The sequence below is a fragment of the Armigeres subalbatus genome, chromosome 1, assembly GCF_024139115.2.
Source record: "Armigeres subalbatus isolate Guangzhou_Male chromosome 1, GZ_Asu_2, whole genome shotgun sequence".
Classification (NCBI taxonomy): Eukaryota; Metazoa; Arthropoda; class Insecta; order Diptera; family Culicidae; genus Armigeres; species Armigeres subalbatus.
The window spans coordinates 60,312,535-60,332,231 of NC_085139.1; the positions used below are offsets into that span (position 1 = coordinate 60,312,535).

At 39.8% G+C, this 19,697-nt stretch overlaps 1 protein-coding gene across 12 annotated transcripts in view; it reads right to left on the minus strand.

Moving 5' to 3' along the window:
• Nucleotides 1-19,697, minus strand: part of LOC134226083 (sodium/potassium-transporting ATPase subunit alpha) — a 209,110-nt gene that overhangs the window by 22,050 nt on the left and 167,363 nt on the right. For all 12 annotated transcript variants that reach the window (XR_009983398.1, XM_062706641.1, XM_062706632.1 and 9 more), the window contains 5 exons: nt 17,920-18,048; nt 17,551-17,817; nt 17,248-17,433; nt 5,310-6,905; nt 301-516 (listed from right to left, as the gene is read on the minus strand). Coding sequence is in view for 11 of the 12 variants with exons in the window: in XM_062706641.1 (XP_062562625.1) it covers nt 301-516; nt 5,310-6,905; nt 17,248-17,433; nt 17,551-17,817; nt 17,920-18,048 (2,394 nt within the window). In the remaining variant the exon portion in view is untranslated. The remainder of the gene's footprint in view (nt 1-300; nt 517-5,309; nt 6,906-17,247; nt 17,434-17,550; nt 17,818-17,919; nt 18,049-19,697) is intronic.

A 19,697-nucleotide genomic window follows, 5' to 3' on the forward strand; every position in this document is an offset into this window, starting at 1 on the left:
AAGTTTCAAAATTAGTGTCACGTTCGGAAATCGAGATCATGGGAGTCATTAGCTGACGGTGAGTGGCGACGGTGTTTCAAACTTTGTCGCAAACCTGCTGCATGAGTTCAACGGCTTAAACGAATGAGTCCCCATCGGGTCACTCACTGTGCGCAACTCGTTTACCGTAATCGTTTTTTTTTTCTCAACACTCACTCACAATTGATAAATTCGATTGATAAAGAAAGGACGAATGAGTGGCTTCAGGTGACTGTAGAACAGAAGATACCAAAACGGGGTTTCGGCTCGCGCTCGACTTACCATGTCAGTTCCCAGATCGATGCACAGGATGGTGACGGTTCCGAGCGGTAGCGGAATGTCGCACAGGATGAACGCCAGGAAAGGCGAGATCTCCGGAATGTTGGATGTCAGCGTGTACGCAATCGATTTCTTCAAATTGTCGAAAATCAGACGGCCTTCCTCGACGCCGGTAACGATCGAAGCGAAGTTGTCATCGAGCAGAATCATGTCGGCAGCCTACGGCGGGGAAAAAAAAGAAAGATTAGTCGGGAATTGATCGCGGAAAGTGGGATTTAGTCCGGGTTTGGCTCGAGAGCACGGAGAACCGGCGTCAATCCCAAACAGCAACAATGACAACAACGATTAACAGTTAGATGTGAGTTCGTTAATATATTCGCTGATCCCTGGACCGTTGGGTAGTGATGTGTGTAAAAGACTGAAAGACTTGGAAGCGAAGAAGGTCCTGTTTTGTGTGTACCTGCATTTACTTGGTTAGTAATATTAGAAAAAATATTCATAATATGATTGCTTTCTCTAGTGAATGGAGTGCGTATTTGTTAAAGGTGCTGAATAGAGTTTGAAGCGTAGAGATATGGATAGACATGCGGAAGAAGTCATTGGAGGAAGTAAGGATTGATTCTGTGGCGCAACCTCGAACGTTCGGAACTGCCCAAGTTCGTGAATAACCCGAATACGAAGCCTTACCGTTGCTTCATTAAGTGGATTTTGTAAGAATGGCTGGGTCGACGAAAAATAAGAATATTAACTAACCTCAATTGCTTTGATTTAATTAATTGACTAAAATGAGAATAAAATTATTCGTTCAAAACGGATACCTATTGGGATTCCAAACGGAATTCTTTAGAACTCACGAACACATTTGTTTCAGCCTTTCAAACTGAATCCTTCTGAGCTTCCGAATAGAATTCTTTTGGGTTGTCTAACGAAATCTTTCTGGGATTCCGATAGTAACCCAAGAAGAATTCCGTTCTGTATATCAAAAGAATTCCGTTTGGAAGTTCAAAAGAATTCCGTTCAAAAGCCTTAACGGTTCCGTTCGGGAGCCTCAGAAAATTTCCTTCGAAAGACTAAAAATATTCTGTTCGAAAATCTAAAAGGATTCCGTTCAAAAGCCTGAAGAATTACGTTCAGAAGTTCAGAAGGTTTCCTACCGTAAGCCCAACACAATTTTGTTCAGAAGCTCAAACGAATTTTGTTCGAAAGACCGAACGAATTCCATTCGGAAACCCAAAAGATGGAATCTGGCTTCTTTTCGGCTCACGATACCTTTTTGGGATTCCCAACGGAATTCTTTAGGACTCATGAACATTTTTTTTTTTTTTTGGAGTCTGAGCGGGATGCTTTTTTGGCTTTCGTACTTATTTTTTTTTTCGGCTTCCTAATGGAGTTATTTTGGACTGCTTAACGGAATCTTTTTTGGATTCCGAAAGTAACCCAAGAAGAATTCCATTCGGTTTATCAAAATGATTCTTTTTGGAAGCCTACTAGAATTCCGTTAAGAAGTCTAAAAAGTTCCGTTCGGAAGCCTCAGAAGATTTCCTTCAAAAGCCCAAAATAATTCTGTTCGAAAGTCCAAAAGCATTCCGTTAAGAAGCTCAGAAGGTTTCCTTTCGTAAGCCCAAAACAATGTCGTCCAGAAGCTCAAACGAATTTTGTTCGAAAGACCGAAAGAATTCCATTCGGAAACCCAAAAGATGGAATTTGGCTTCTTTTCGGCTCAGGAACAAATACCTTTTGGGATTCCAAACGGATTTCGGGACGGGACTCACGAACAAATTCAATATTTTTTGAGAGTCTGAGCGGATGCTTTTTGGGCTTTCGAACTGTTTTTTTTTTGAGCTTCCGAATGGAGTTCTTCGATTTCATTCGAAAGAATTCTGTTCGAAAGTCCAAAATGATTCCGTTCAGAAGCTCTGAAGGTTTTCTTTCGTAAGCCTAAAACAATTTCGTTCAGAAGCTCAAACGAATTTTGTTCGAAAGACCGAAAGAATTCCATTCGGAATCCCAAAAGATGGAATCTGGCTTCTTTTCGGCTCACGATACCTTTTGGGATTCCAAAACGGAATTCTTTAGGACTCACGAACAAATTTATTATTTTTTGAGAGTCTGAGCGGATGCTTCTTGGGCTTTCGAACTTATTTTTTTAGCTTCCGAATGGAGTTCTTATGAACTGCTTAACTGACTCTTTTTAGGATTCTGAAAGTAATCCAAGAAGAATTCCGTTCGGTATATCAAAAGGATTCTGTTTGTAAGTCCAAAAGAATTCCGTTCAGAAGCCTAAAAGGTTCCGTACTGAAGCCTCAAAAAATTTCCTTCGAATGCCCAAAAGAATTCTGTTCGAAAGTCCAAAAGGATTCCGTTTAGAAGTGTGAAGGGATTCCGTTCAGAACCTCAGAAGGTTTTCTTTCGTAAGCTCAAAACAATTTCGTTCAGAAGCTCAAACGAATTTTGTTGGAAAGACCGAAAGAATTCCATTCGGAAACCCAAAAGATGGAATCTGGCTTCTTTTCGGCTCACGAACAAATACCTTTTGGGATTCCAAACGGAATTCGGGACGGGACTCACGAACAAATTCAATATTTTTTGAGAGTCTGAGCGGATGCTTTTTGGGCTTTCGAACTGTTTTTTTTTAGCTTCCGAATGGAGTTCTTTGATTTCATTCGAAAGCCCAAAAGAATTCTGTTCGAAAGTCCAAAATGACTCCGTTCAGAACCTCAGAAGGTTTCCTTTCGTAAGCTCAAATGAATTTTGTTCGAAAGACCGAAAGAGTTCCATTCGGAATCCCAAAAGATGGAATCTGGCTTCTTTTCGGCACACGATACCTTTTGGGATTCCGAACGGAATTCTTAATGACTCACGAACAATTTTTTTTAATTTTTTGAGAGTCTGAGCGGATGCTTCTTGGGCTTTCGAACTGATTTTTTTAGCTTCCGAATGAAGTTCTTATGAACTGCTTAACGGAATCTTTTTAGGATTCTGAAAGTAATCCGAGAAGAATTCCGTTCGGTATATCAAAAGGATTCTGTTTGTAAGTCCAAAAGAATTCCGTTCAGAAGCCTAAAAGGTTTTGAACTGAAGCCCCAAAAAATTTCCTTCGAATGCCCAAAAGAATTCTGTTCGAAAGTCCAAAATGATTCCGTTGAGAAGTTTGAATGGATTACGTTCAGAACCTCAGAAGGTTTCCTTTCGTAAGTTCAAAACAATTTCGTTCAGAAGCTCAAACTAATTTTGTTCGAAAGACCGAAAGAATTCCATTCGGAAACCCAAAAAATGGAATCTGGATTCTTTTCGGCTCACGATACCTTTCCTGGATTCCAAACGGAATTCTTAAGGATTCACGAGCAAATTTAATATTTTTTGAGAGTCTGAGCGGATGCTTTTTGCTACTGATTTCGAACTTTTTTTTTAGTTTCTGAATGGAGTTCTTCTGGACTGCTTTATGGAATCTTTTTGGGATTCCGAAAAACCAAAGAAGAATTCCGTTCGGTTCATCAAAAGGATTCTGTTTCGAAGTCCAAAAGAATTCCGTTCAGAAGTCTAAAAGGTTCCGTTCAGAAGCCTCAGAAGATTTCCTTCGAAAGCCCAAAATAATTCTGTTCGAAAATCCAAAAGGATTCCGTTTAGAAGTATGAAGGGTTTCCGTTTAGAAACTCAGAATGTTTCCTTTCGGAAGCCCGAAACAATTTCGTTCAGACGCCGAAACGAATTTTGAACGAATGACCGAAAAAATTCCATTCGGAAACCCTAAAGATGGAATCTGGCTTCTTTTCGGCTCACTAACAAATACCGTTTGGGATTCCAAACGAAGTTCTTTAGGACTCACTCACAATTTCATATTTTTTTAAAGTCTGAGCGGATGCATTTTGGGCTTTCGAACTTATTTTTTGGAGCTTCCAAATCGAATTCTTTTGGACTGCTTAACGGAATCTTTTTGGAATTCCAAAAGTAATCCAAGAAGAATTCCGTTCAGTATTTCAAATGGTTTCTGTTTGGAAGCCCAAAAGAAATCCGTGTAGAAGTCTAAAAGATTCCATTCGGAAATTCAAAGTTCCTTCGTAGACCGAAAAAAATGCTTTACAAATGCCCAAAAGCATGAAAGATGGAACCAGTCTTATTTGAGGCTCTCGATATATTTTTTGGCGTTTCAAACGAAATCCTTCAGGACTTCCAAACCAAATTTTAAGACTCTCGAACGGAATCTTCCGAATGGAGCCCAGCAGGATTCCGTTCAGAAACCCAAAAGTGATTCGGCTCGGAAGCTCAAAAGGTTTACTTTTGAGAACCCAAAAGAATGTCGTTCAGAAGCCCAAAATAATGTTGCTCAAAATAACGAAAGAATGCGGTACTTAAGCCCACAAGAAGCACAAGAATTCCTTTCGGAAATCCAAATAATTCCGTATGGAAACTCAAAAGATACAAGAAGACTTTTTTAGGTTCACAAATGGATATGTTTTTAGGGCTTTAGGGCTTCCGAACAAAATTAAAAAATAATGTCGTTTAGAAGATCAAAACAAAAAAAAACAAAAAAAAACTGTTCGAAAGCCCAAAATGATTCCTTTCGAAAGCACAAAAGAATTCAGTGCAGATGCCCAAAAGGACTCCGTTCGGAAGTTCAAAAGGATTTTTTTTCCGGAAGCCCAAGCTGTATGTGGAACAAGCGCGAATGTCGTAAGATTGATAGTTCTTTTCGCCAACTACTCCGTTGTTGATTTTTTTTTCTCGACTGAAGGACGGTTGGAATAATTTAGGCTAGTCAAGTGTTTGTTGTAATGTTTCTACCTTCATAACTAAAAATTACTTTCGGATTTCAACCATACCCATACGATTTTGCATCCATTTTCCAATCGGTTACGCCAATCAAAGCCCCGATGAATGTATTCGGGCGTGCAGAAACACCCAGAGAGTGGCCACAGAACCCAAAAAGGAAGGAAGGAAGGAATCACATTGTGCTAGCCAACACAGCTACCTACGAGCGCGCATATCTGCCATCCCTTCCACCGCAAACTCACCTGCTTGGACACATCGGACCCGGCGATACCCATGGCAACACCAATATCGGCCTTCTTGAGCGCAGGCGAATCGTTGACACCGTCACCCGTTACCGCAACAATGGCACCCATACGTTGGCAACCTTCCACGATGATCAGCTTCTGCTGCGGCGAGGTACGAGCAAACACAATCTCCGTGTGGTAGCGCAAAATCTCATCGATCTGATCCGTGGACAGATCGCGCAGTTCCGAACCGTGCACAACGGCGGCCTTAGCCTCACGAGGATTAACCTCCGAAACCGGAATATTGAGACGCTGGGCGATGTCTTCCACGGTTTCGTTGCCCTCCGAGATAATGCCAACCGACTTGGCAATGGCCTTGGCAGTGATCGGGTGATCACCAGTAACCATAATTACTTTGATACCGGCGGAGCGGCACTTGGCGACGGCATCCGGGACGGCCGCGCGGGGAGGGTCAATCATGGACATGAGGCCGACGAAGCGCAGGTTCTCACACGGGAAGTTGACCTCGTCCGAGTTGAACTTGTATCCGAGGGGGAACTTGTCCGATGGCAGCATGAAGTCACAGAATCCGAGCACACGTTCACCGAGACCTCCGAGCTCCAGGTAGGCATTGTTGAAGGCTTCCTTCATCTCTTCGTCCATCAGCTTCTCCTTGCCGTTGATGAAGATTGTCGAGCAGCGTTCCAGGATACGTTCGGGGGCACCCTTCATGACCAGCAGATGACGCGGATCGCTGGCGTCCTCCGTTTCGTGGATGGAAACCTGGTACTTGTTGGTCGAGTTGAATGGAATTTCGCAGACCTTCTTGTTGCGTTTACGGATGCTCAGCACATCTCCGAGAGCCAGTTCCATACACTTGAGCAAAGCAGCTTCCGAGGCATCGCCACTGACTTCCTTCTTCAGGATTGGGACACCATCTTGACCTCCCTTGAATTCGGCGCGATTGCACAGGGTGGCGATGCGGGACAGGGCCTTGAATCCGGGGCTGGTACGATCGTACTGAACACCGCTCTGATCCTCAGTGGTGTCGGCTTCGATGATCTGGTTGTCAAACCACATATGGGCAACTGTCATACGGTTCTGGGTCAGTGTGCCGGTCTTATCCGAGCAGATTGTCGAGGTCGATCCGAGGGTTTCGACGGCTTCCAGATTCTTAACCAAGCAGTTCTTTGAGGCCATACGCTTGGCAGTCAGGGTCAAACACACGGTCACGGTGGCGAGCAGACCTTCCGGTACGTTGGCGACGATGATACCGATCAGGAAGATGACAGCGTCCAGCCAGTGGTAGCCGAGGATGAAGGCAATAACGAAGAAGGTCACACCGAGGAACACAGCGACACCGGTAATCAGATGGATGAAATGGTGGATTTCCTTGGCGATTGGAGTCTCACCGGTGTCCAGACCGGAGGCGAGACCAGCGATACGACCCATCACGGTGTGATCACCGCAGCTGATGACGACACCCTTGGCGGTACCCTCGACGGCGTTGGTTGAGAAGAAGGCCAAATTCTTGGTTTCCAGGGGGTTCTCATGGGTGAAATCGGGTCCTCGGGATTGCGGTTCCGATTCGCCGGTCAGCGACGAGTTGTCGACCTATGAGGGAAAATGGGAAAGAAAGTAGACGAATTAGTCATATCCAATTATAAATTAACGGCTGTGCAAGTGGAGACGAAGTTGGTATCAAAGAAAAGAAGGTTGCGGCAGAGGTGGGGGAACGGCATTATACAGAGTCGACACCCATATCACTCACGAAGGGTGATGAATATGAGCAATAAAATTAGACACGATGATTTATGTGACGATGGAAGAAGGCCGTCATACTCGCATTCTCCAGCGCGGAGCGGCAGTTTAGAAGTACACTTCGTTAGCTTTCGTCGTTGTTGTTGTTGCTGCTGTTGTTATTGGGGATACAATTTCACCAGCGAACGAAATGAAGCATCGAGAACCTTGTTTGGCATTATCGTCATGCATGAGCCGCCGTCGTTCAGCGTGTGGAATGCACGCTCGTTGATAAGGGTGAGAACTGCAGTCACACTCGTTGATGTCACAGCGGGCATACACGGGCCCAGATTAGTCAATTTATTTCCCAGCTGGCAAAACCAGCTGACGATTGCGCGAAATGCCGTGTCGGAAATAAATGCAGTCCATTGTTGAAGCGGCGATGTGGGCCAGATGTGCCGAAATTTAAATGGGTTAATGGACCTTCGATTTTTTTTTCACAAAACTGTGGACAAAATAAACAGCCATTTTACTGATTTTAGCGGAATTATTTTTTGAACTTCAACAGATTATAGCATATCTACGTGTCTTTTTGATAGTCGATAACGTTTATTGTTTGAAAACAAGCAGACTTCTCTATTGAAAGGAAGTGCCAAATAACATAAATAGTCTCCACGTTTCTTGAAATCAGCAACAGAAGTCGTCGTTTATGAAAACAGAACATCGAATTGATTCGATGACACAACATCGAATTGCAAAATCATATGATTGTTCGTCTCATGAAAAAAATCTAATTTCTTTTTCGTAATTTCATACAAGTAGACATCATATTGCTACGACTCCGTCAAGTTCAACTTCAAGAAAGTTGTGTTATTTGCAATGCGGAAATGAAATCATACAGCTGAAGTGAACAAGTAAGCGCCGAACATTCGAGCAACAAATTGGTTTATTATAACTGTTGATCTTTAAATTTGACTTTCTAAAATTTGAATTACTCAAACTAATTTGTTGTATTATTGCATTTTTCATGGGCAACTCGGAAGATCACTCACGTATGGCCATTGACTCATTAACCATTTTACCATTTTTACGGATTATTCAAAGCACCACACGGTGGCCTCGATGGATTATGTGTGAGCCAATTCCGTACTGAGTGTATCACAACGAAACGTTCTGAACAAAAATCTGGCGTGAAATTCAGATGAACTTCTGATCGAAATTCGGGTAAACTTTTGAAGGAAAATTGAAAACAAACATCCAAAAGATATTAAATTTGCAAAAAAGAGCTAACCACGGTGGAGGCTACAACTCGAATTCTGATGGCTTCTACGCAAACGTGACCTTTAAGTGGTCTTTCAAGAAAATATTTGGAGTTTCCGCGAGAAATTGTTCAGAATGCGAAAGAAATTCTTTGGAATTCAACGAGAAGTTGTTCAGAATTTCCAAGAACATTTCTTCGGAATTTCCATAGGAAAGTCATTGGATTTTTTTAGGAATTACAGGAAATTATTTTTATTGTCCAAGTCTTCGGAAATTCCACGGGACCATATATCCGACAGTCATTCAGCAAAATGAACGTTAGGCCAAATTGGTTAATAGGTCGGAAACGGTTTGACTGAATATGTCATTTGGTCAAAAGCGACATACGGCTGAACTGGTAATTTGGTCGAAAAAGCAGATTGCCTTAACAGATCGTTTGGTCGATTAGGTCTTGTCGAAATGTTCATTGGGCCTACGGCCAGAAATGCTAGTAGCTAAACGGGTAATATGGCCAAGAATGTTGACCCGTTCGGCCAAATCAGTTATAACAGCGGTTCTTACTGCAAAACAACTTTCCGGCCAAAGGACCAGCTCATTCAACATTTCTTGTAGTAAAAATGTCAATTTCAGCCAAATGGCCCTTTCTTCTAGACGACATTTTAAGCCAAATGACATAAAAACGGCCGAACGACTTCGTTTCGGCCAAATGACATTTTTAGCCAGACGAGTTTCGGTCTAATGGTTTGTGCGACTAAATGACATACTCGGCTGAACAACCTTCGGCCATATGCTCTTTCTGTCGTTTGACTGAAAGTCATTTGGCGAAGGCGGGTATTAGGTCGAAAATAGTTTGGCCGAAAGTATCATTTGGCTGAAAGCAACATACGGCCGAAAATGCCGAACGGGTCATATGACCATTTGACCTATTCGAACACATGACTTTTTTGGCCGTATGGCCACTTCAGCCAAATGAAAATTTGAGGAATTGCCTTTCGGCCTAATGATTTGTTCGACCAAATCACATATTCGACCAAACAACTTTCGACCTCTCGGCCAAATGGCCCTTCTCCATTCAAGAATTTGATTTCGTCGAGAGCTTCTCAAGTTTTAATGGAAGATACTCGGTAATGTATGCGGGAAATTCTTTGCAAATTTCATACGAAACTCTTAAGATTTTTCACAAGAATTGTTTCGATATTTTATTTTCGTGGGAAATTCTCCGGAATTTACTCGTATTTTGCACATTTGAATTCTCCAGAATTACCAAGGTGAATTCTTCCACTTTTTTCGGAAATTTACTCAGGATTTAAATTTCCGAAAAAAGGACCTCTTTGGCCGTGCAATAAAATGCGCGGCTACAAAGCAAGACCATGCTGAGGGTGGCTGGGTTTGATTCCCGGTGCCAGTCTAGGCAATTTTTGGATTGTAAATTGTCTCGACTTCCCTGGGCATGAAAGTATCATCATGTTAGCCTCATGATATACGAACGCAGAAATGGTACCTTGGTTTAGAAACCTTGCGGTTATTAATTGTGGAGGCGCCCAATGAACACTAAGCTGCGAGGCGGCAATGTCCCAGTGGGGGATGTAATGCCAATGAAGAAAAAGATTCGGGATTTAAACAGAAATATTTACAGAACTTTGAAAAAAAGAAATCTGTGGATTTCAGCGAAAATTCTTTGGCTTAACTTTTTACGGAAAGTTTTTATATTTTCAACAGGAAATGGAATTTTCAGTAGCCATCGGCATCGGGAAAGTATAAAGTATAGCGATCTGTACTATCGAAATTCATAACTGGCGCCTTATTAATCTTCGACTGGTTATTCCACCAACAGTGCTTCTTATAGGCGGATACCTCCCCGAGTATTCAAGCGTCGATGGGCGTAGCAACCACAGATGTGTGTAGTCAGTTAAAGCTAAGCTTTCAACAGGAAATGGATCTTGAAAGGAATTATGTTCACAAAAATGGTCCGAAGTTTCAACTGGATGTTGAATCTGCGTAGAAAATCATAGATCAGCGGTGTGAAATGGCAACGCACATCTCTTCCTACGGTGGCAATTAGGATGAACTTCCTGTGGAAGTTAGGATAAATTTTCCGTGGAAATTTGGATGAATTTCCCGTGGAAGTTAGGATGAATTTTCCGAGGAATTTTTAATTATTTTCCCACGGAAGTTCGGATAAAATTTGTTGTGTAAGGTCGGATGAAATTTCTTGTGAACCTCCGGTGGCAATTCGGATGAACTTACTGTAGACGATCGGATGAATTTTCCGTAGAAGTTGGAATGAATTTCTCGTGGAAATTTTTCCCGTGGAAATTCGAATAAACTTCCTGTGGAAATTTGAATGAATATCCTGTGAAAATTTGGATGAATTTTCTGTGGAAAATAGGATGAATTTTCGTAGATATTTGGATGAATTTTCCATGGAATTTTGAATGATGAAAATTCAGATGAATTTCCCCTGGAAATTCGGATAAACTTGCTTGGGAATGTCGGGTGAATTTTCGGTGGAAATTCGAGTGAATTCCCCGTGGATGTTAGGATGAGTTTTCCTTGGAATTTTGAATGATGCAAATATGGATGAATTTCCCGTGGAAATTCGGATGAACCTCCGATGGCAATTCGGATGAACTTTCTGTGGAAAGTCGAATAAATTTTCCGTGAAATTTGGATGAATTTTTCACGGAATTTCAAATAAATTTTCCGTGAAAATGTGGATAAATTTTTCGAAAAAATTTAAATGAATTTCCCGTAGATAAACTTTCGATGGAAAATCGGATAAATTTCCGATGGAAGTTTAAATGCTTCTACGATAGAAAATCTGAAAAATTTACGATGAAAAATCGAATGAAAGCTCGGATGAAATTCCGGTGGCGATTCGGATGGAACTCCTGTGGACATTCGGATGAAATTACGGTGAAAATTTAGATGAACTACCGGTGGCAATTCGAAAAAGTTTGCTGCAGACATTCGGATGAAATAACGGTGGAAATTCGGATGAACTTCGATGGAAATTCGGATGAATTGGGAATTTGGGAATTGAATGTGGGAATTTGGATTAATTTCTCGTGGAAGTTTGGATGAATTTGCCATTGGAACTTGGATAAACTTTCGGATGAACTTTCGCTGTCAATGCGCATGAACTTCATGTGAAAATTCGGATACCTTTTCTGTTGAAATTTGCATGAATTTTTCATGGAAATTAAAATGATACAAATTTTGATGATTTTTCCGAGCAAATTCGAATGAAATATAATCAATAACCTGTCAATAACCTGTGGAAGCCAGGATAAATTTTCCGTGGAATTTTAGAGGATTTTTTCGTGGAAATTCGGGAGAACCTCAGGTGGCAATTTGGATGAAGTTTCTGTGGAAAGTCGGATGAAATTTACGTGAAATTTCAAATTAGTTTCCCGTTGAAATTCGGATAAATTTCCTGTGAAAAATCGGATTTAACTTCGGTAAATTTCCCGTGGATGTTAGGATGAATTTTCCATGGAAGTGGATGATAGAAAATCGGATAAATTTTCCTTGGAAATTCGAATAGAACTCCTAGAGCAATTCGGATGAACTTTCCGTAAAAAGTAGGATGAATTTTCCTTGAAAATTTAGATCAATTTATCTTGGAAATTTGGATGTTTTTTCCGTGAAAATTCGGACAAATTTTCCGTGGATATTTTAATGATCTTCCCGTGGAAATTCAGTTGAATTTCTTGTTGAAAACTGGATAAATTTTCCGTGGAAATCCGGGTAAATTTCCCGTGGAAGTTAGGATGAATAAAAATTCGGATCAATTTCCCGTGGAAATTCCAATGAATTCCGATGGCAATTCGGATGAACTTTCTGGATGAATCGTCGGATGAATTTTTCGTGGAAATTTGGATGAATTTCTCGAGGATGCTGAAATGAATTTTCCGTCGATATTAAGATGAATTTCCCGTGAGTTTTGAGTAAATTTCTCCTAGAAATTTGAATGAAATTTTCGTTGAAGTTCGGATGAAATTTCTCGTGGGAATTATTGTGGAAATTCGAATAAATGTCCAGTGAAAAAAATTTGATGAATTTCCCGTGGTAATTCTGGTAGATAAGAAGTAGGATGAATTTCCCGTGGAAATTCGGATGAACTTTCGATGACCATTCATTTTAACTGAAAACGAATCAAGTTTCGGTGGAGATGTGGAGATGTGGATGAATTTCCGGCGTAACATTGAATAAATTTGTGGAGGAAACTTGAATGAATTTCCGGTAAAAATTCGAATGAAAAAAAATGTGGTACATGGAAAATTCGAAGAGGCAACCCTAAAATTTTAAAATACAAATCTAGAGTACATCCCACGAAAACATAGACAAATTTCTTGTGAAAATGAAAATGAATTCTTTGTGGGAGTTCAGATGATTTTCCCGCAAATAAAGATAAATTTCCCGTTTCAGTTTTGGGGGAATTCCCTTATTTGCCCATACTGAAATTATTATATATTTCCAAGATAATTTGAAAAGAATTTTCAATTTCAATTCTCTTGAATATTCATGAGAAATTCTTCAGAATTTTCATGGTTAATTCTTTTTATTTTACAGGAATACATTTTTTAAAACGAATTTTCACTGAAAATTATTTTTAAAAGCCAAAGAAAATTCATCGAGTTCTTTAAAAATCGTTCTTATTCTCGACTGCTAACTAAAAAAAGTACGTTTGACGTCTAATGCACTTGTCATGAGACGAGTTTGTACCATCCCATTTAATTCCACGACTTGATTGTACCTTGACTGATACGTATTTCGATCTCAATAGTAAGGTCGAAATATGCATCTGTCTAGTAGGTACAATCAAGTGGTGGAATTAAATGGGATTGTACAAACTTGTCTTATGACAAGTGAAGACATTCCACTAAAAAGCTCAAAATAATTTTCTTAACAAAGTCTAAAATGCGTTGCAGTTATCAACCTTATCAACAGACTAGTGTAAATGTGTTTTAACGTTTGGAATTTTAAGCCCGATGCATTAGTCTATTATGTATAACTTTTGTTATTATCTGCATTTAGAAGTCACAAAATTTATACGTAAGTAATCAAATTATATTTTCTATTCGCTGACTTATTGATTGTCTACAAGTATTTTTAAGTCTTCAAAATGTCTTCATGAAATAAATGTCTTTACAGAGATTCAAATGTCTTCAAATTGAAGACATGTCTTCAAATCTGGCATCCCTGCTCCACCGGTTTCTGGTTGTATGGTTGCCAATACGACCTAATGTCTATTTGATGTAATGACTTTTCAACCAAGTGTCATTCGACGAAACATCATCCGAGTAGCTGTCTTTTGACCAGGTGATATAGATTCATCGCAGGGTTTCGCCAAAGTCAATATCCTGTCGAAATTATTCACCGTTTTCCTATTACTTATTCATACCATTACTCATCTCATTACTCTTTGGTCAATACTGGAGCAATGATATTAAGCCTTTTTAAAACATCGAAATAAATTATTTAGTTTTTTTTAGTATCTTTTGACCATGGTTCGTACTTTTCGTTTCGTTGGAGCAAAATCAAGCTATTTTTTAATTGAAGGAGAGAATTTTTTCGTAGTTTGTCTTTCCCTCAAACCTCTTTTCTTCAAACCTGGAAGATAAACGAAAATCGTGCCTACTTGATGAAGTTCTTTTTTTTTGTTTCGCTGGTGAAAATTTTTTGTTATGACTCTGTGAGCATCTCTTCCATTATTTCGTTTGCTTTGACGACGTGTAATATAAGCATTACATCATGATTTTATTTAATCAAAAATCATTGGAGAGCTGGAGGATATTTCGTTTTGATTTTTGTAAAACGGTTGAGAGATTTTGATGGAATTTTTGGAGCCACTTAAATACATGTATTTGGGAGCTGTCTTGAAGAATTTTCATGCTGCCAATCCGAAGTATTGTCAATGAAACTGATTAAAAAGCATCAAAAACAAATACTACAGGTATTTCGAAAATGTGTTCAATTATGTAGGAATTGTGGCTATCTCCTCAGTCTTAAAAACCATTAAACGGTTAACATTTCATTCTGCTCGACGTTTCGGCCATTAGATGTGATCTTTTTGAAATGAAAAACTATATTTTTTTAAATAAAATTTTCAATTACAATATTGCACAGTTTTAGTTGCTTAATCTACTCTTACTTGGTCAATCGTTTTCGTCATAGTTTATAGGTCATTCTGGGTGTCATATTTCCATAATTTGGGCTTCTAAATTGAGCGAGTATTAGCTTTTAGTTATAAGACATTATTTTGTGAGGGATTGTGTTACTTTCGCGATGACTTTGTTGAAAAAATAGTTGTTTTGTGAACGGCCACAGTGCTCTACATTAAAACGACTGACAAAATAATGTATTACAAATTAAAACTAATAGTCTACAAATTTAGTAGCTCAAATTATGACCATACGATACTCAGAACGACATATAAATTAGGATGAAAACGATTGACCAAGCAAAATTAGGTTAGGCAACTAAAACTGTGCAATATTGCAATGATAAATTCTCTAAAAAATATAATTTTCTTTTGAAAAAGACCACATTTAGTGGCCGAAACGTTGGGCAGAATAAAACGTTAACCGTTTAATGGTTTTAAATACTTAGATAGCCGCAATTCCCACATGAAAAATATTTTCAATTCAATACCGAATGTTCAATTGATATGTAGAATTGAGATTTCTTAAAACATTTATGAGACAACTTTTCATTATCGTCACATAAAGAAACTGAAATATAGATTTTAGTAAAAAAAAATCAAACCTACAAGTTCTCCATTTTCCAGAGCTCGATGAGTACTACTCGTTAACACCATTTTTGGAAAATTGCGTTTACGTCACTTTTTCCATTTTACGGCAGTATATAACAGTTTTTGATGCATGTTTTAAAGAAACCCTAAGGGGAAGCTCTTGGAGCTTATAAAATATTATAAGCGCTTCTGGCGGAGTTCTTTGGCGCAAAAAATCTGATTCTAATCAGTTGATTATTCTGGTTCTTTTTTATTTCTTTGTTCAAGTTATTTTAAAAACATAATTAAAGTTCATCACTAGCCAAGGATGATTTCTAGCATGATTTTTGGAAAAGTCGAATGTGCAAAAGTGAGACTCTCTTCCATTTCTCTCTCTTTTGCAAGTTTTGCATTTGTTCCAATATTTTTACCTCAGTACGATACACAAAGCAATTTTCTATAGATCTTTGTTAAAAAATCAGATGTAGATGTTAGAATGGCGTTATGATAATCGAAAAAGACCGTAAACATAGAGAACATCTCTTTTGGATATACGACGTTTTCAAAAATCGTGCTAGAAATATTGAATTCGCAGCTAGTTTTGTGGGAAAAATATTTAGGTGGTAATTCCTAAAATATTATTGAAAGTTGACCATAAGAAAATTTGCAACCGCCAACTGGGAATCGAATCCAGCCATATACAGCAAGCATTCTGATTTGTGACGTCGTGTTTTACGACTGAGATATGGATGTCTCAGAGTGCACAATATAACAGTTTCGGATTAGTCATTAAAATCCCATAATTATAAATTTCACAAATGGGAAGTTCAAATTCCTTAGTTAATTAAAATTGTTATTCCAAACTTGATGGAAATCGCAAAGTTTTCGTGGTACTATGTATAAAGGATGAAATTTTTTGGGGCAAATGAAAATGCTTCATATTTAGAAATTCAGTTAACTTTTTGTGGATAGAAGCCATGTGAATAATAAAGTTAGATTTAGTTCAAGTTAAGTTGGCTTTGCCCGGAAATCTGAATCTACTCATTGACTAAGAAGTTTCGTTTCCTCCCGTTTTGTTTAACAGTTTTTCAACTCATTTACAGAAAGAATATGTTTATTGAGTGAAAATAAGTAAAATTTATGTGAGTGAAAAAGGGAGGAAAGGATAAACTCACTGTCACTGAGTCGATTTGGTTCTCTATATGAGTGAAGCTTCTTCCAAAGCAAAAACAAACTAAGGGGGTACCTCCAGAGATGCAGAAGCCTGAAGGGGTGCCACTCAAGAAAGACAACCGCTGAAATAGAGCATGTTTAGGTTCTTCTACATCTGTTTCTAAGTTATATTTGTTCCCCTTTATATCGTTGTTTTTTTTTTCAGATGGATTGAAAGACTTAAAAAACTGATAGCTACACTAATACGCCATTTGTATTCCATCGAAGTCGACAATCAACATCGCGATCTATCGAATCAACACTAAGGTTATTGTTAGTGGAGTTGAATGCAAATATTTTTAATTTTTTATCGCGTTTCTATTTTGACAATCTTTCATACATAGTCTCACAAACCTGAATATGAAAATTAGAAATAGTTCAATGGCATTACAATTTCACTGATAACATTATCGTTGATCTACAGAAGTAATTTTCCGATCATCTGAACCTCACAGTTCGGGAATAGCGAGACAAAAGTAAAGATCGTTTTGCGACATAATTGTTGATAAATCGACTCATCTAGGAATAAAGTATGATGCGTTCTTTCTACTTTGCCTTTCGAATAATGGTCGCACACAAGCTGCAGTGCATTAGTTTGAAGTACCGAACCTACACCGAGGTACGCACCAAACGGTCGACAAACAAGTTACCGACCGTGGAATAGGGGAAGGTTTGCGCGCAAGGAACCTTGACACGTCAATTTCCTCCAGACATTGTGCAATCGAACCGACGGCCGATGATGACGGTACGGAGACTCGATTGAATCACAGCGAGCGCCCTCACCTCGTTTGCGACTCAATTGCTTTGTGTTCCACATATCAGCGATCGCCGCCGTCATTGTCGCCGTCGCTGTCAGCGCTTGTTTGCAGTTTGAATTGAATTAATGCTCAATTCAAAGGAATTATATTTAATTATTGTTGATACCAACTAGTCAGGACCCGGCCAACCGGAGCAGAGCCGTTTGTCGTTTTCCTCCTCGGAATATCTTGTTATTTTTCGATCACTTACCTTGAAGTTTCGGGCTTCGATGATGCGAATATCGGCCGGTATCCTATCGCCAAACTTGACCTCAACGACGTCACCGATTACCAGGTCTTCAGCACGCAGGGTCAGCTTTTCGCCCTCACGCAGCACGGTGGCAAACTGGGGTACCATGTTCTTGAACGATTCCATAATCTTCGAACTTTTCGATTCCTGGATTTTGGGGAAATGAGATGAATTAGTTTTTCTATCGGATCTAACGTCGAAATGGACAAAAATGTCAAGTTTTTCTTTCGGAAGACCTCCCATATCCCCGGAGGACACACTCACCTGATAATACGAGAAAATACCGGTAACTATCACGACGGCGGCCAGCACAATGCCGAGGTACAGGTTATCGTCGGCCGGTTCCTCAACGGTACTGGCCTGGATCGAGTAGGCAATGAAACAGAGGATAGCACCGATCCACAGCAACAGAGCGAAGCCACCGAAGAGATTCTTACAGAACTTGACCCATTCGGGCGTCTGTTTAGGTGGGGTAAGTGCGTTTGGTCCATCTCGTTCTAGGTTCTCCTTCGCCTTCGCGTGGCTGAGACCCTGCGGGAAGAATGTGATCGAACGGAAATAGTCAGAATAAGAACGCATTTGGACGCCACGTGTTGTATGTTGGGCGCCACACTACTCGACATGAAAACTCACATTTTCTGGATGTGTCTGTAATCGCTGGTACAGTTCTTCCGGTGTGATTTTGTGATAATCGATGTCCAACTCCTGTTTTAGATCATCTAAATTATCTCCTTTCTTCTTTGGTGGCATTTTGCGTCTTGACTGTGGTGGAGATACGAGAACAAATGGGGGAAAATATTTCTAATTAGTACAAGTCCACTGCTGAACACATGCTTTCGATGGTGAGTTGATTCGAAAAATGAGAAGTACGAATTGTGCGATTTATTGGAGCACGAATGTTGATCTTGGATCCGGATCGAACGAAATCCTACTGCAGACTACTAATGCCCGTTGGGATGTAACTGGAAAGCTGTACTTTGTGCAGGGAAATAGCCACTCCATGCAGCTTGTCCATGTACTACATACATTGCCACTTAGACTTGAGCTCTACGAGTGAGAGCACTTAGAGATAAGATATCTTCGTTGCCTTCGCGAATTACTTTATAATAGGATTTCGCTAATTGGATTTTTTCGTTTGAGTGAACTTTTTGGCACGAAGCAGTGACATTCGCAAATTCAACGAGGAACTGGCGAACTTTTCTGAAAGAGTTTCCTCAATTGCAATTTTACGTCGTCCAGTTTCATTTCAAACAAATCAAATGGGAGCTGAACGTTAAGAAGCCAGGACTGACTACCGGAGATATTACGATGCCTTGAGCAAATATTAAATGTGGCAAGACCAGTCGCACAATTGAATCAGGGATTATTTTTTTAATTTACTGCACGATATAACTGAAGTAGTTGCCTACTTTGGTCATCGTTCAGAGACTCGTGTCACAGCGTCTTGTGAAAGACCGCTTCGCAATGGGTTGAAGAGCTTTCGCGTGCTCTAATCCGGAATTCGGTCAACAGTGCGGTACGGATTTCGTTCGATCTGCTCCTGGTTTTCTGATTGGATCGCTCACTCTCAGTGATTAAGTGTATAAGTGTGTTATTTGGTGTATTATTTACTGTTACTTGTTTTGTCAACGGTTTAAAATTAATGTCAAGTTATATCCCACACAACATAGAATCATTGAACATAATGTTGTAACGCTTGTGAAAAAAGACGAGCAACGTATGCGTTACGCTTTTTGGAATTTGAATCAATGCGTTAAGTAATTTATAGACAACGTCGTTTTCGTTCTACAATGTTAGTTTAGTACCCCAGATAGTAAGCAGATTATTTATTCCTCTACATTCCTTACCCGTCCAGTTACGATTGTGTACCGTTAGAGCCTTATCAAACTAATTGAAATCGCATGCAATCTACTTGGATTAATATAGGGTGCCGTCTTGCAGGAAACCGACGAAAGTGTCGCGAAATTGATCACATGCCATTGAAACGACGACGGTGTGTCGTAATATGTAACGCCGTGATGGCGGACAAGTGCCTACCTCCACTTGTTATTTGTTTACCAATCAAAACGTGCCCTACATAAAACTTTGTGCTCGGTTGGAACGATTATAGCCGCTGTGTGCGGCTTTCAAGGATCTTCTCCCCCATCGAGCCGCTCGAAAGTTTCGTGCGGTTTGAGGGTTAAATGTTATTAATGACGGTATCAGCTGTAACTTAGAATATAAAACCTAATAAAATAAAAGTCGTGTTTTGAACGGTTTCAGCCTGTGGTAAACAAAGACTGATGAAGCGCGAAGGCACGAATGGGGATTTTACGAGCGAAGTGGCTGTCTACTTCGCGGCTTGCGATCCCACAAACAAGCAGACGTAACACTGGTAAAAAAAATCATCAACTTAAAATTGATCAACAAAT